A 12,573-nucleotide genomic window follows, 5' to 3' on the forward strand; every position below is an offset into this window, starting at 1 on the left:
GAATTTGTACACATACCAATACATTTAGGAATACATCAAGAGAAATTTCTTTGACAACTTGCGTGTGCAATAGTCTTCCTTATCTTCTCTGCCATTTCTTAATTCCACTATTGTAATAGTATTAAATTTTGCTGGCTTATATAATAACATTAAAATTTCCCAAAAGTTACTTTTTGATTTTTGGTTTTTTAATATTTTAATTTTATTAAAATTTCCCTACTTTTTGACATCTCCTCCAGCTATTATATAGTCTCCTTTTTTCTTTTCTGCATTCACATAATATTTCCCCTATATAGCTTACACACCATCATACCCACCAATATATATAATCTTTGTCATAGAGAGGGATAAACCAAGGCAGATATCAAGAACAATACCAAGATCAAGAACAAGACTTCACTAGGAGAAGGAGAATGGGAAGAGCACCATGCTGTGACAAAGCGAACGTGAAGAAGGGGCCTTGGTCTCCTGAGGAAGATGCAAAGCTCAAATCCTACATTGAAAAGAATGGCACAGGAGGCAACTGGATCGCTTTGCCTCACAAGATTGGTATTAATATATCTAATTAATTAAGGTTTGTTTGATAAGGAAAGAGGCTTTTGTTTATAGAAATTATTTCTTGGTTGGTCTAATTAAGGTTTGAAGAGATGTGGGAAGAGTTGCAGGCTGAGGTGGCTTAACTATCTTAGACCAAACATCAAGCATGGTGGCTTCTCTGAGGAAGAAGAAAATATCATTTGTAGCCTCTATCTTACTATTGGTAGCAGGTACTATTCGTATACGTTATTCATGTATATATATCGTCAAAATATTAATTATGTGGGAAACTCTTAAGCTGTTGTTATGTGATAATGTTTAAAGGTGGTCTATAATCGCTGCTCAATTGCCGGGACGAACAGACAACGATATAAAAAACTATTGGAACACAAGGCTTAAGAAGAAACTTATCAGCAAACAACGCAAGGAGCTTCAAGAAGCTTGTATGGAACAGCAAGATATGATGGTTATGATGAAGAGACAACAACAACAACAACAACAACTACAAAATCAAAGTTCTTTCATGATGAGACAAGACCAAACAATGTTCACATGGCCACTACATCATCAGAATGTTCAAGTACCAACTCTTGTCATGAATCAAACCAACTCGCTCTGCGACCAAGAAGATATTAAGCCAGCGATCATGGTCAAGATCGAAGATCAAGAACTGGAGAGGGCAAACGCTCATCATCATCATCATCATCATCAAGATTCGATGACGACAAACGCTTTTGATCATCTCTCCTTCTCTCAACTTTTGTTAGATCCTAATCATAACCACTTAGGATCAGGAGAGGGTTTCCCCAAGAACTCGATTTTGAGCGCCAACTCAAACTCTCAATTGCTCAACACAAGTATTGATCATCAATGGTTCGGGAATTTCCAAGCCGAAACCATCGAATTATTTTTAGGAGCCGCCACAAGTACTTCGGCAGATCAAAGCACCATTAGTTGGGAGGACATTAGCTCTCTTGTTTATTCCGATTCGAAGCAATTTTGTTAATTAACTATTCTCAACATGAACCGTACGTCATTATTATTAATTGGAGTAATATAGGGTACGTGTATATATGGAATAACGATCTATTTAAAAACTTTTTATTGATATGTCTATGTAGATTTCTACACGAGAGATCCTAACGAAGTAATCACATTCACATACTTAACAAAATTTTGTTATTGTTACTTTTTAAAAAGTAAGAACTTTGTAATGTGCATGTTATATGGGATCATCACGTGTTACGTTTCCAACTTTCCATCTATATATATAATGATAATACATATTGGGCAAAGTGTGTATATATATATATATACATTTAAAAAATAATAATGGTGCTTTTGGGTTCTTGGTACGTATATATATGGTCGGATCGATCCATATGTATGTCCTTGGATTCATTGATTGTATGTTGATCATCCTACTTTTTCGAATAATTGTTGTTTAATTAGGATCCCCTCGGATTCGTTAGGGTTATTACCTGGATGTCGGATTCTGCAAAGCATTTAGCTGGAAACCATATTGATGTTAATAACAATTAAGAGTTAATATATATATATATATATATATATATGGATTTTATAAGGATAAGAATACCTAACCATTTGACAAAAAGAAAACTTTTGATTACCAAATAAATGAATGTGTGCAACTCTGAACTTCTCTAGACATGACCTCTCTCTCTTCTTAGCAAGTCACTAGTCTGTTTCTTGTTTCCTCACAAAATCAAATGATGATGTCATACGAAAATTCTGTTTTCCCTTACGAGTTTGGCACATACGTTGCCCTATTCAAAAATCAAATCAAATTGAGAAAGTCCTAAAGTGACACTGTCGCTTGAAAATATATTGTACTAAAACTTGTATTTGTCCAGTGTAAATGTGTAATTTTCGGTAAACAACAATTGAGTTTACCTATATTATGTAGAAAAAAACATGACATTAATTTAAGAGACATACCAAATTTCTTTCAAACATGCACAAGTTTATTTTTCCCGTTTATTAATTAAAATCATCCAAAACTTAGTGTTTATATGTAGAAGTTAACAGTATAAACACACACATATACGTAGAGAATAATTAAAAAGAGAAGATATATATTTTGTTGAATCTCAAACAATCCGTTCAGTCCTAGAAGCTAGGAGTAGACTAGACTTCACGGTTCAACACAAAAGAAGATATTATGTTTGATCTTCGTATATTCCCTTGTATAGGACAAATGGGATGATATAAAAATGACGTTTTCAAAGAGTATTACAAATAAAAAAAAAGATCAATTTATATATAAAAAAAAAGAGTATTACGATACTAGTCTCTGAAAGACAAGTCATTTGGATGTTCCAAACATTCTCTTCAAACAGCAAAATGACAAACATAATTATGCAATTATTCTCCTTTAATTTAATACGTATTAAGTTGTAAACCCATGCACCCATGAATTCACTAAATAGTAAATATCATATCGTTATAATATGTGGCACCCTTATAACTAAACTATGTATCCTTCTATGAAGTTATAATACCAGAAATTTTAAGAATATATATATATATATATATATATCATATCGTTTTATCTGCAACTAAGACATCTTAGTGTTGCATTACATATATACTGCCAAATTAATAATGAAATTTTGGATACATCCAAATATAAAACATCTTATTATATGCTTTTTATTTGTATATATGAATGTTGAAATTTGTTATCAAAATTTTTAAAATATGTACTTCCAGTGGAGTCCTAATTTTTAGACGCGTGGAAAAGTTCTTATCCTTATATATGTAATTGTATATATTGTTAATCGTGATTTAGGAAAAAAGGGACCTAGTGATGAAAATCATGCACGTAAGCCATTTGCATTAGTTCAGTGGACTGCAGAACGTGTCATAGGCATGGACATATTACATCTTACACACTTTATATATATGTATATGTATTCTTTGAATCATTTTTCATTTACCTAATAGAAAGACTAAATTATTTTCAAAGAAAGGTCATCATCATAGAAAGAAAGTTTACCCTAATACAAATTTGAACATTTTCCAGAGCTAGCTACGTAAAAAATGCATGAAAATATACGTATATCATGTGTATGTCAACAAAATTTAAAATACAAGTAATCTTTCCAAATAACTAAAAAATATATTAAAGAAGAGAGATCTTTCTTTATCTTCTTCACTTTGGTTACTGTTTTTTTTTAAGCTGGTTGTTTTCTCTTTGTTGGACATTTAAAGTTGGAAAAAAAGGAGGAGAGAATGTTAATATTTTTTTTTTTTAATTATAAGTTTCAGTTATTTGAAAGACTAAAAAATGACAGCCAAAAAAGAAAACAATATTTAATAACTTTAATATAGTATAAATGATGAAAATATGAAAGTTTATTATACACACGAAAAGAAAATTAAACTAACAAAAATTTACACCTTATTTCAGTTCTATAGTTTACACCTTTATTATTTATTCATAAAATTCAAAAATTCCACTTTAACAAAAACAAATCCAAAAGTTCCAACATTGCCGAATCTTTTATATAATATATATCGTTATCTCAGTATTGGGTCAAGCTCTAAAGCAAAAAGAAAAGAAAGAAAAGAGAATAATAACGGAGAAGAAGAAATCAAGAAACAAAAATTTAAGAATATAGGAACGAAAACTATATTAGTATAAAACTAAGTGGATTAGATAAAATAACCCTTCAGTAATAGATTACTAATTCATACATTCTGTCAAAAAAACCTCGACGTATATGTAAACAAAGCCATATAAAACCTTGATTGGCTCGGCGACAGAAAGCTTGGCGACAAATAAAAGTGAAATTTATTTACTTGCTTAAATACAATGAAAGGACTTTGTCAAATAAAAATAATCAAAAGGACTTTCTTACAACATAATTAATTTTGATTTAATAATCCACCCGATGTCGACACTCACTATAGCACGTTAATTCTATTTTCCAAAGTTTTTTGTTTAGAAAAATGTCCTTTTCTTAAAAAGAAGGAAATCTCTGGACGTCAAAAAGAGAAAAACTAAATCTGTTTCTTAGAGAAAATATTGGAATACTTTTACTGTGGGAACGGAATTTTATGTTAGTTAAAAGAGGATTGTGTAAATGGAATAATCGAATTGTTTTAGTGTTTGACGATTTCTTGCCGTCAGCTTATGGCAGCAAACAGATATATTTAGAGTTTTTACTAAATCCAGTTTACATGGTAATCATATTTTATGGGTATTGTAAGAGAATGGTTTAGCACAATCTAGTCTTACAATAACATATTTAAAATTTTGAATCAATCTATATGAAGAAGAAAACTTCTTGAATTTATAGAGAAACCCATGTATGTGTCCTAGTATACTACTTACTTGGTTCCATGGAAACCTCACAACTGGTTCACCCGATCTCTATATTATTGGCCATGCATGATTTCATAACCTTAGCAAATTAGAGTTCTGAGCTTTGGTTTTGTTTTTTGGGTTCATTTTGTAAGGCCTCCAAATTTTTTTCTCTTTACACCCACCAGGTTTTTGGTCGCAATATATGTATCCGTCTTTAAAATTAATCGAAAGCTGATTACTAATACAAGGCTTTTGTGGCCCAATTTTATTTGTGTATGGTTCATGCATACATTAACTAACAAGACTAGCTAGAGAGTTTTGAATTTTATTGCAAGTTACTTATATATATATATATATATTTTTATTGAACTTTCATATGTCATGGGGTGGCATGTGCAAGTTATGGCATAGGCTCGTGAAACCCACCTGACTGCATTCTTTGTTCAAACTTAACATGTTAATGTGCTTTTTAAAAAAAAAGTTACATTAAAGCCTAAAATGTATAATTAAGAATTTGTTTTATTTTGAACAAATGTCAAACAATGACAAGGGATCATTCCCTAACTAAAATATGTGAATATGGACGATTTCGATCTAGCGTTATAAAACCAACCGACCAGATTGCTTGTTCTTATAGATATTTGTGATCTGAATCATATCGATCGAGACCACCTCAAACAAATCTCAAAATTTAATATTTTTCTTTAGTAAGACCATATATTCGGTCGATAATACAGAGGACAAGTTCTGGATGGGTCGTATGCAATCAATAACATCACTGATTAGAAATTCTCAGATCATAAGAATATCAACCAAAATTCTCAAAATCAATATTACGTGTCTATATATTATCTCTGTAATTGGAAAATACCTTATGTTATACAACCCAACGACCAATATAATGATCCTCACATGTAAGGATCATTATATGTTTTTTACGGCCGATTTCTCCGGTTTTGATACAAAAGGGAACAAAATCGTTCGTCATACTGGATATCTTGTTAGATTTTATTTCTGTTATTTTTTTTATAAAGAAAAAAGTTGATGAACGATATTTTATTAAATCTACGTAGTATGAATTCGATTATTTCGTTCGTAGTAGTACCAACAAAAAGGTAACAAAGCACATGTAGTTTTTGGAATAATTTAGTTTGAGGAGAATATCATGTCTACGAAAAAAGCATCATAATCTTTTGACCGGTATATATGATAAATTGATAAATGATCGACTATACTTTAGATAAAGAGTTACTTGATTCATAATATATCTTAGGCTTTAATTAGATTGATAAAGTACTATTATTGCTGACAAGTGAAAAACGAGAAGTTGACACAAAAATAAATTTTGAACAAATCGAAATTAACTTTCATGTGTTTGTTTGTTTTAAAAAATTTTAGAAGCCAGATTTAGGAGTACTGTATATGTTACTCCGAACTGTTTTTTATCAGATGTCCCCGAACTGTTTTCCTATATATTTTGTTCCATTAAAGTAAACTAAGTTGGCCTAGGAGGCTAGGACTGAGTCTTTGACTATGTATTATATTGGTTTTCTCCGTTGCAATTTAACTAGTTTCTGTTACCTTTTTTTTTTTTTTTTGATCAAAACTAGTTTCTGTTACTTAACGATCATTTGACTCAAAGAAGAACCTATTACACGTCACTTAAGAAAATTTCTGAACGTTGACTAGATTGAAATACAATACAAATTGTAAAATTAATGTGTTATATATATATATATATATATATATATACGTACATGGTTGATATTTGTGCACTGCAAGAGATATAAAAATTTATGAACTATTACATGTAAACAATTCTTTTAGAAAATTGACATATACGTATTAACATTTTCATGGATATACACGTAGCTAGCCTTTATTGACATTACAGGAGATAGATATATAAATATAGCCATTACAAATCGAAATTTGGATCAAGTGCACTTAATGATACATCCAAATAAAAAATTGGCTTACAAATTCTCAGCCAAACAGATATAATATAAAGAAATTAATATAATATAGTGATATTAAAAAAAAAATTAAAAAGAATATAGTGAATAATATTCAAGAAAATGTATATAATGTAATATACATTTTCCCAATATTAAAAAACGAATTATGTATTTTCAAATGAATAGGTGTAGGAAGATTTGCTTTGTCTTAACTTGGGACGATGAATTTAGTTTCATCGTTCATCAGGTACACGGTCGGTCCATGAAACCCGGAAAACCCAGTTAGAGACAGTCCTCTTCCTCAAACTCTTGATCCTTTCATGGCTGCTTTTGGATATCATTCTTCTACTATCTGTCGACTCTACGTACTCTTTGAGCCTCTTCATCGCCAAATCGAGTGTATCTTCACTCATGTTGGCGAAACAAACCCTAAACCAACCCGGTTCAGTACAATGGCACGATGAACCGGGTGAAATATTTAGCTTGACTTCATATACAATCTTTTTCCAGAGCTCAAGCTCTGCTTCGAATGTGTTTGTGTCCAAGAGATGTCTCATGTCAACCCAACAGAACAAACCAGCGTTACTTTTAAGACAAGTAACCCCTGCAGCTTCTAGACCGGAGACGAGTTGCTTCTGACGAATCTTGAGTCTTTTCTGGTTTTCGTCGAGGTATTTACTTGTGAACTTCTTGTCTGAAAGCAATGCAGAGAGAAGGTACTGTGTTTGAGACGACACGAGGCCGAAACTTGACATTTTTGTTGCAGCGGAAACAACCATTTCGTCGTTGGAGTATATTGCCCCAACACGAAAACCCGGTAAACCGAGATCTTTGGAAAGACTATAAACAACGTGAACCCGCTTGGAGACTTCGCTATTCTCAAGATTCTTGTCTTTTAAGACATCCATGACACTCACAAACTGTTCAAACCCAAAAACGGTACCTGAATAGATCTCGTCGCTTATGAGATGAATGTTTTTGGAAGAAATGAAGTCAACGAGAAGGTTAATTTCTCTTCTGGTCAACATAGTGCCAAGAGGGTTAGACGGGTTGGTAACAAGAACTCCTTTGACCTTAAGATCAAGCTTTTGAGCTTGTTGATAAGCTTGTTGGAGAGCTGACTCCGTTATTTGGAACCCATTAGAGCTTGTGCAATGAATAGGTACGATCTCTGCTCCCGTTCTCCATTTCAAATCTCTATCGAATCTGTACGCATAAGCAAAACAAATACCGTCAGCTCAGGTTTCTTGTGATACAAGTAAATTAAATATAAAACCTATGAAATTAGGATATAGAAATTACCCTGGGTAGTACGGAGTTGGTAAAAGGAAAGCGTCTCCGGGTTCGGCGAGACAAAACATGAGAGTTTCGTTGGCAGAGGTTGAACCAGCAGCTAGGACAATCTTGCTTGGATCAAATGTTACTCTATTACCTCTTATTTCCTCCATAAACTCTGCCAAAGCCTATAGAAAAATAAACACCCTATTAAGTTACTCGCGTCTTAAGTTACATATTTGTTGAAATGTGAAGGAGAAAAGGTTAAATACTTACTTTCTTGAATTCGGGTAGGCCATGATAGTCTTGGAAGAGAGCAAGCTCTTTGAAAATGGATTGGCCGTCCTTCTTGAGTCCGGCTGCGTCCGGATTCTTAGCTAACCATGTCTCTATGAGATCAAAACATAGCTGCATATAAAAAACATCATGCATATTAAGTACCAAAAGTACCTTTAGCAAAAAAAAGTACCAAAAAATACAATAAAGATTTGTCGATGTTGGTCAAACACAAAAAAAAAAGACTCGAATTAGTTACCTGGTTTTCGGCAAGACCCATTTGGATAATCCCATCAGGGTTCTTGATTTCGTCGTAAGGGTTCTTCTCGTATTCTTCCCATCCCAAGAAGTAGGAAGAGTCTTGTCCATGACCATTGCTTGTCACTTTTGTCGACAGTTGTTTCATTTTTTTTTATAGAAGAAGGAAAAACTAATTAAAGAATGTTTGGTTTGATGAAAGATGATTAGTAATGAAGAACGAGGGAACGGTTTTGAGAGATATATATGTTATATTAGGGTTTAGTTAGTTGGTGAAAAGTGAGATGTGGAATGTAGTTGCTTGAGGTATGTGGGAGGTATATATACATTTTTATTTTGTTCCTTTGAACAAGTTAGTTTAATTGTCTCGTCATGTGAGATAGACAACTTCCGTTTTTCACTTCACGTAACTAATAATTTATCAGTTATCATTTATTATATTCATTGAACTTTAAAAAATTCAAGATTTGGTACTAAAGAATATTCAACGTACTATTATTGAAAGTGTCAATTTGCTGTTTTAGTTCTATGACTAATTATATACTCTTATATATATTCTGCTAATCTTATACAAATCTAAACATATCTTTAAGTCTATGTCTATATAAAGTTAAACTCAATAATTTCATTTTTTTTTTAAAGTTTGTGTGCAATGGCCTAGCTATATTACATAGAACTGGACTAAACTGTTCTAAATTTTTGGAGGTAGATAGAATAATATTGTTTAACCCTCACTAAGACACTATAAGTCACTATTTTACAAAGCCACATGAGATAAAATAACAACTATAATAATGATTGGTGAAGTATATAGAACAGAGAAAGCTTTAAACTTTAGTCAAATAAAAATAATTTGTCCATAAAACGCGTTTTCTGTCACCGCCCATACATGCATGACAGTGAATTAGCGACCAAAACAATACAAAATCTATTTTTAGATCGAATGTCATGATGATGTGTTGGGTATTTCACCTTGTATTCCGGGAGTTACCTGAAATATATATCTGAAATGTTTATGATTGTTACTATGGTCGTATACTTAATTAGACTCATAGGGGCTTTAACATTTCACTCATCAAAAATATGTAAAAAATACTCAAATTATGACACGTCATTAAATATACAAATGTATATCTAAACAACTTTTTCTGGATAAAATTTGCAATCTCAATTAATTGTTGGAAAAAGATATCAACAAGATCGAGTTTGGATATTTTGAGAGTATTGACTACCTTGCCGAAGAAAACGTAAACCGTAGTTACCGACAAAGGATATCATCAAAAAGAAATTTGCTCCATATAATTATACAATTATAGACTTATTAATCAATCTATACAACACTAACACAACAAGAGAATCAGATGAAAGATCTTGAATATTCTTTATTTGTATGATAGACAGAAACACAAAACAATTTAAAGAAGTTAAATGAGATCTCACCCATATCTACAACTTACACACTCACAAACTCTTTTTTATAAAACAAAACAAAATTATAGTTGGAGAACCGTATCGCCGTTTTGGGATATGTATCATCGTTTATAGAGAGGCAAAGCTATTTGATTCTTCATTCTACAAATCTTTATTTTGTCACCTTCACAAACTAACACCCCCAATCCGTTTATTTTAATACGAAAAGAGAAAAGAAAAAAAAAATTAGAGACTAAATTTAAATATTTGGATCTTTTAAGCCCATATTAACATCATCAGGTGAGACGACTTTCTTTACAAAAAAATTGGATTTGTGTAAGGAACCACATGAAATTAAAAAAAAAAAATCAATCTCTTGCCACACCAAGTTTGAAAATTTATACAAACCCATTTAAATTGTTAAGTTTTGTCAATTTTCCTTTAAAGTTTAAACCATACCAAATAGTTTATCATTTTACCTAATTTTACAATTTAAACGGTTAACCATTTTTGTGTGTCCAAATTAACTTGCCAATTGTTATTTGTATATATTTCACTAGAAAATAAAAGTAAAATTAGAAAAATAAATATTTTATTTTAATAAAAATTAACTAAAACATAAAAATAAAAATCAACACCAAGATATACAAAACGAATGGTATCGTTCCTGACAACATAGTAGCAGACTATAAGAATTAAATACTAAAATTTAAATACTTCTTCTTTTATATTAAATAATTTCAAACTCCTCCTCAGCATAGTCTTTTTTGTCATCAAAATCTCTAAATAAGACTGATATATACACTATAAGAAAACATGGTGATTTCTTACAGCAGATTTCAAAGGAAATTGGAAGGAAACACTTGTTTCTTACCATTTTCCTACGAAAAATAATGGAAGTAATAACCCGAAGGAAATCAGTTTTGAAAGGAATTTAGTAGAAAACATTTTCGTAAGAATTTTGTAGAAAAATGGAAAGATGCTTTCTAACAGTTTTCCTACCAAAATGTTAGTAAGAAACAAGTTCCTACTATTTGGATTTAATTTATCAAATTTAAGATTTTGTACAAAATGTGTTAGTCATCCGATGATCTAGACGAATAACATGTATCTCCTATCAATTAGCCTTGATAAAGTCATTATGGTTAAATGATCGAACAAGAAGAGATATTCTCTATTTGTCTAATTAGTTTTTGACTAGGTTTGCAAAATTTGGATCATTAGTGTTGTTGTTGATTTAACAAAGGCATAACATGATAAAACCAACTAATGAATTGTCTTTTTTTGTTGCTTCAATGAACTTAAAAACACTGCAATATATTATATGATTATGATCATAAATCTATTGTGGCCAATTCTGAAAACAGGTTAATGAGTTGAATAAATCCATCATTAATGACAGTGAAATATCCATTATTGATGTTTTCAAAAAAAAAAAAAAATTAAGATTTTGATTATCTATACTAGTATTTTTGCAGCAACTTTTGATAAAAAAATCATTTTGGAAACAATTAGTATTCAATGCATTGACTTTAATATTAGTTATCAAAAATTTCACTGCATTAATTATAGGTAATTTTTAAAAAAATAAGGAAATCTTTCTACTTATTTAAATATAAATATATGATTCCCTTACATTTTTATTTGAATTTATATTAAATTATCTTGAATTATTCTGTAATACATTTAGTTAATAAAAATTGTGATTTTTTCCAGCATATGATGTAATAAAAAAATTTTAAAACGAACATATATTACTCAATATATGAATTAAAAAATACGGGTACAATATCTCACATCGCCTAAAAAAAATTGGACAATGGTTCAGAATCATACTATAAAAGAGACCAAAATGATTCAGAATACAAATGAGTAGAAAACTTGATTTATCAGGCATTCAAAATTAAAAAACTTTTATTTGGTTTATTCCGGTTCTTTATTTTAATAAATAACATATCAATTCAATCTAATATTTATAATACAAAACAATAGGTATTAAAAATTAAGATGCTATAGTGCGAGTTAAAATATCTCGGGATCGGGTTATATAGCGGAACGAGTTTTATCGATATTTATATAAATTTAAAATATCATTAATTCGGTGTTTAACGGGTAAAACATCATTTCATTATTTTGTTAACACTATTGGTATCAGAGAATAAACATATCTAATTCAATTGATTAAATAAATATTATGTAAAAAATAAACTATATTGCAGTATTATATGGTTTAAATCATAAAATTAATAATTATTATATGATATACATATTTAACCAACAAATACAACTTATAATTTAAATGTTTTAGTTATAAATAATTTGCTTAATCTAGTTAATGATAAATCTTCCGCATGTTAGTTAACTATAAGATGATTTGAGAGATACGGTATGTGAATTTATTCAGAATAAATACACATATCGAAAATATCTAAATGGATGTTCTTAGAAAAACGAGTAAACCCCTATAGAGACTATAATTTTGTTGTCCAATTCAGAAATCCACATATGGAAAATTCTAAATTTTGA

The 12,573-nt window shown here is 30.5% G+C and overlaps 2 protein-coding genes across 2 annotated transcripts; one reads left to right on the plus strand and one right to left on the minus strand.

Moving 5' to 3' along the window:
• Window positions 1-274: 274 nt before the first annotated feature.
• Window positions 275-1,645, plus strand: LOC104711490 (transcription factor RAX3-like). The gene is made up of 3 exons (XM_010428190.2): window positions 275-549; window positions 638-767; window positions 862-1,645. The coding sequence occupies exons 1-3, from the start codon at window positions 414-416 to the stop codon at window positions 1,541-1,543; spliced, it is 948 nt and encodes a 315-aa protein (XP_010426492.1). The 5' UTR covers window positions 275-413; the 3' UTR covers window positions 1,544-1,645.
• Window positions 1,646-6,770: 5,125 nt separating this feature from the next.
• LOC104711491 (1-aminocyclopropane-1-carboxylate synthase 9) lies at window positions 6,771-8,916 on the minus strand. The gene is made up of 4 exons (XM_087465970.1): window positions 8,639-8,916; window positions 8,380-8,511; window positions 8,131-8,291; window positions 6,771-8,034 (listed from the first exon to the last, which is right to left on the minus strand). The coding sequence occupies exons 1-4, from the start codon at window positions 8,783-8,785 to the stop codon at window positions 7,062-7,064; spliced, it is 1,413 nt and encodes a 470-aa protein (XP_087322096.1). The 5' UTR covers window positions 8,786-8,916; the 3' UTR covers window positions 6,771-7,061.
• Window positions 8,917-12,573: the final 3,657 nt, after the last annotated feature.

Source organism: Camelina sativa, chromosome 9 (assembly GCF_030686135.1).
Source record: "Camelina sativa cultivar CO46 ecotype springtype chromosome 9, ASM3068613v1".
NCBI lineage: Eukaryota > Viridiplantae > Streptophyta > Magnoliopsida > Brassicales > Brassicaceae > Camelina > Camelina sativa.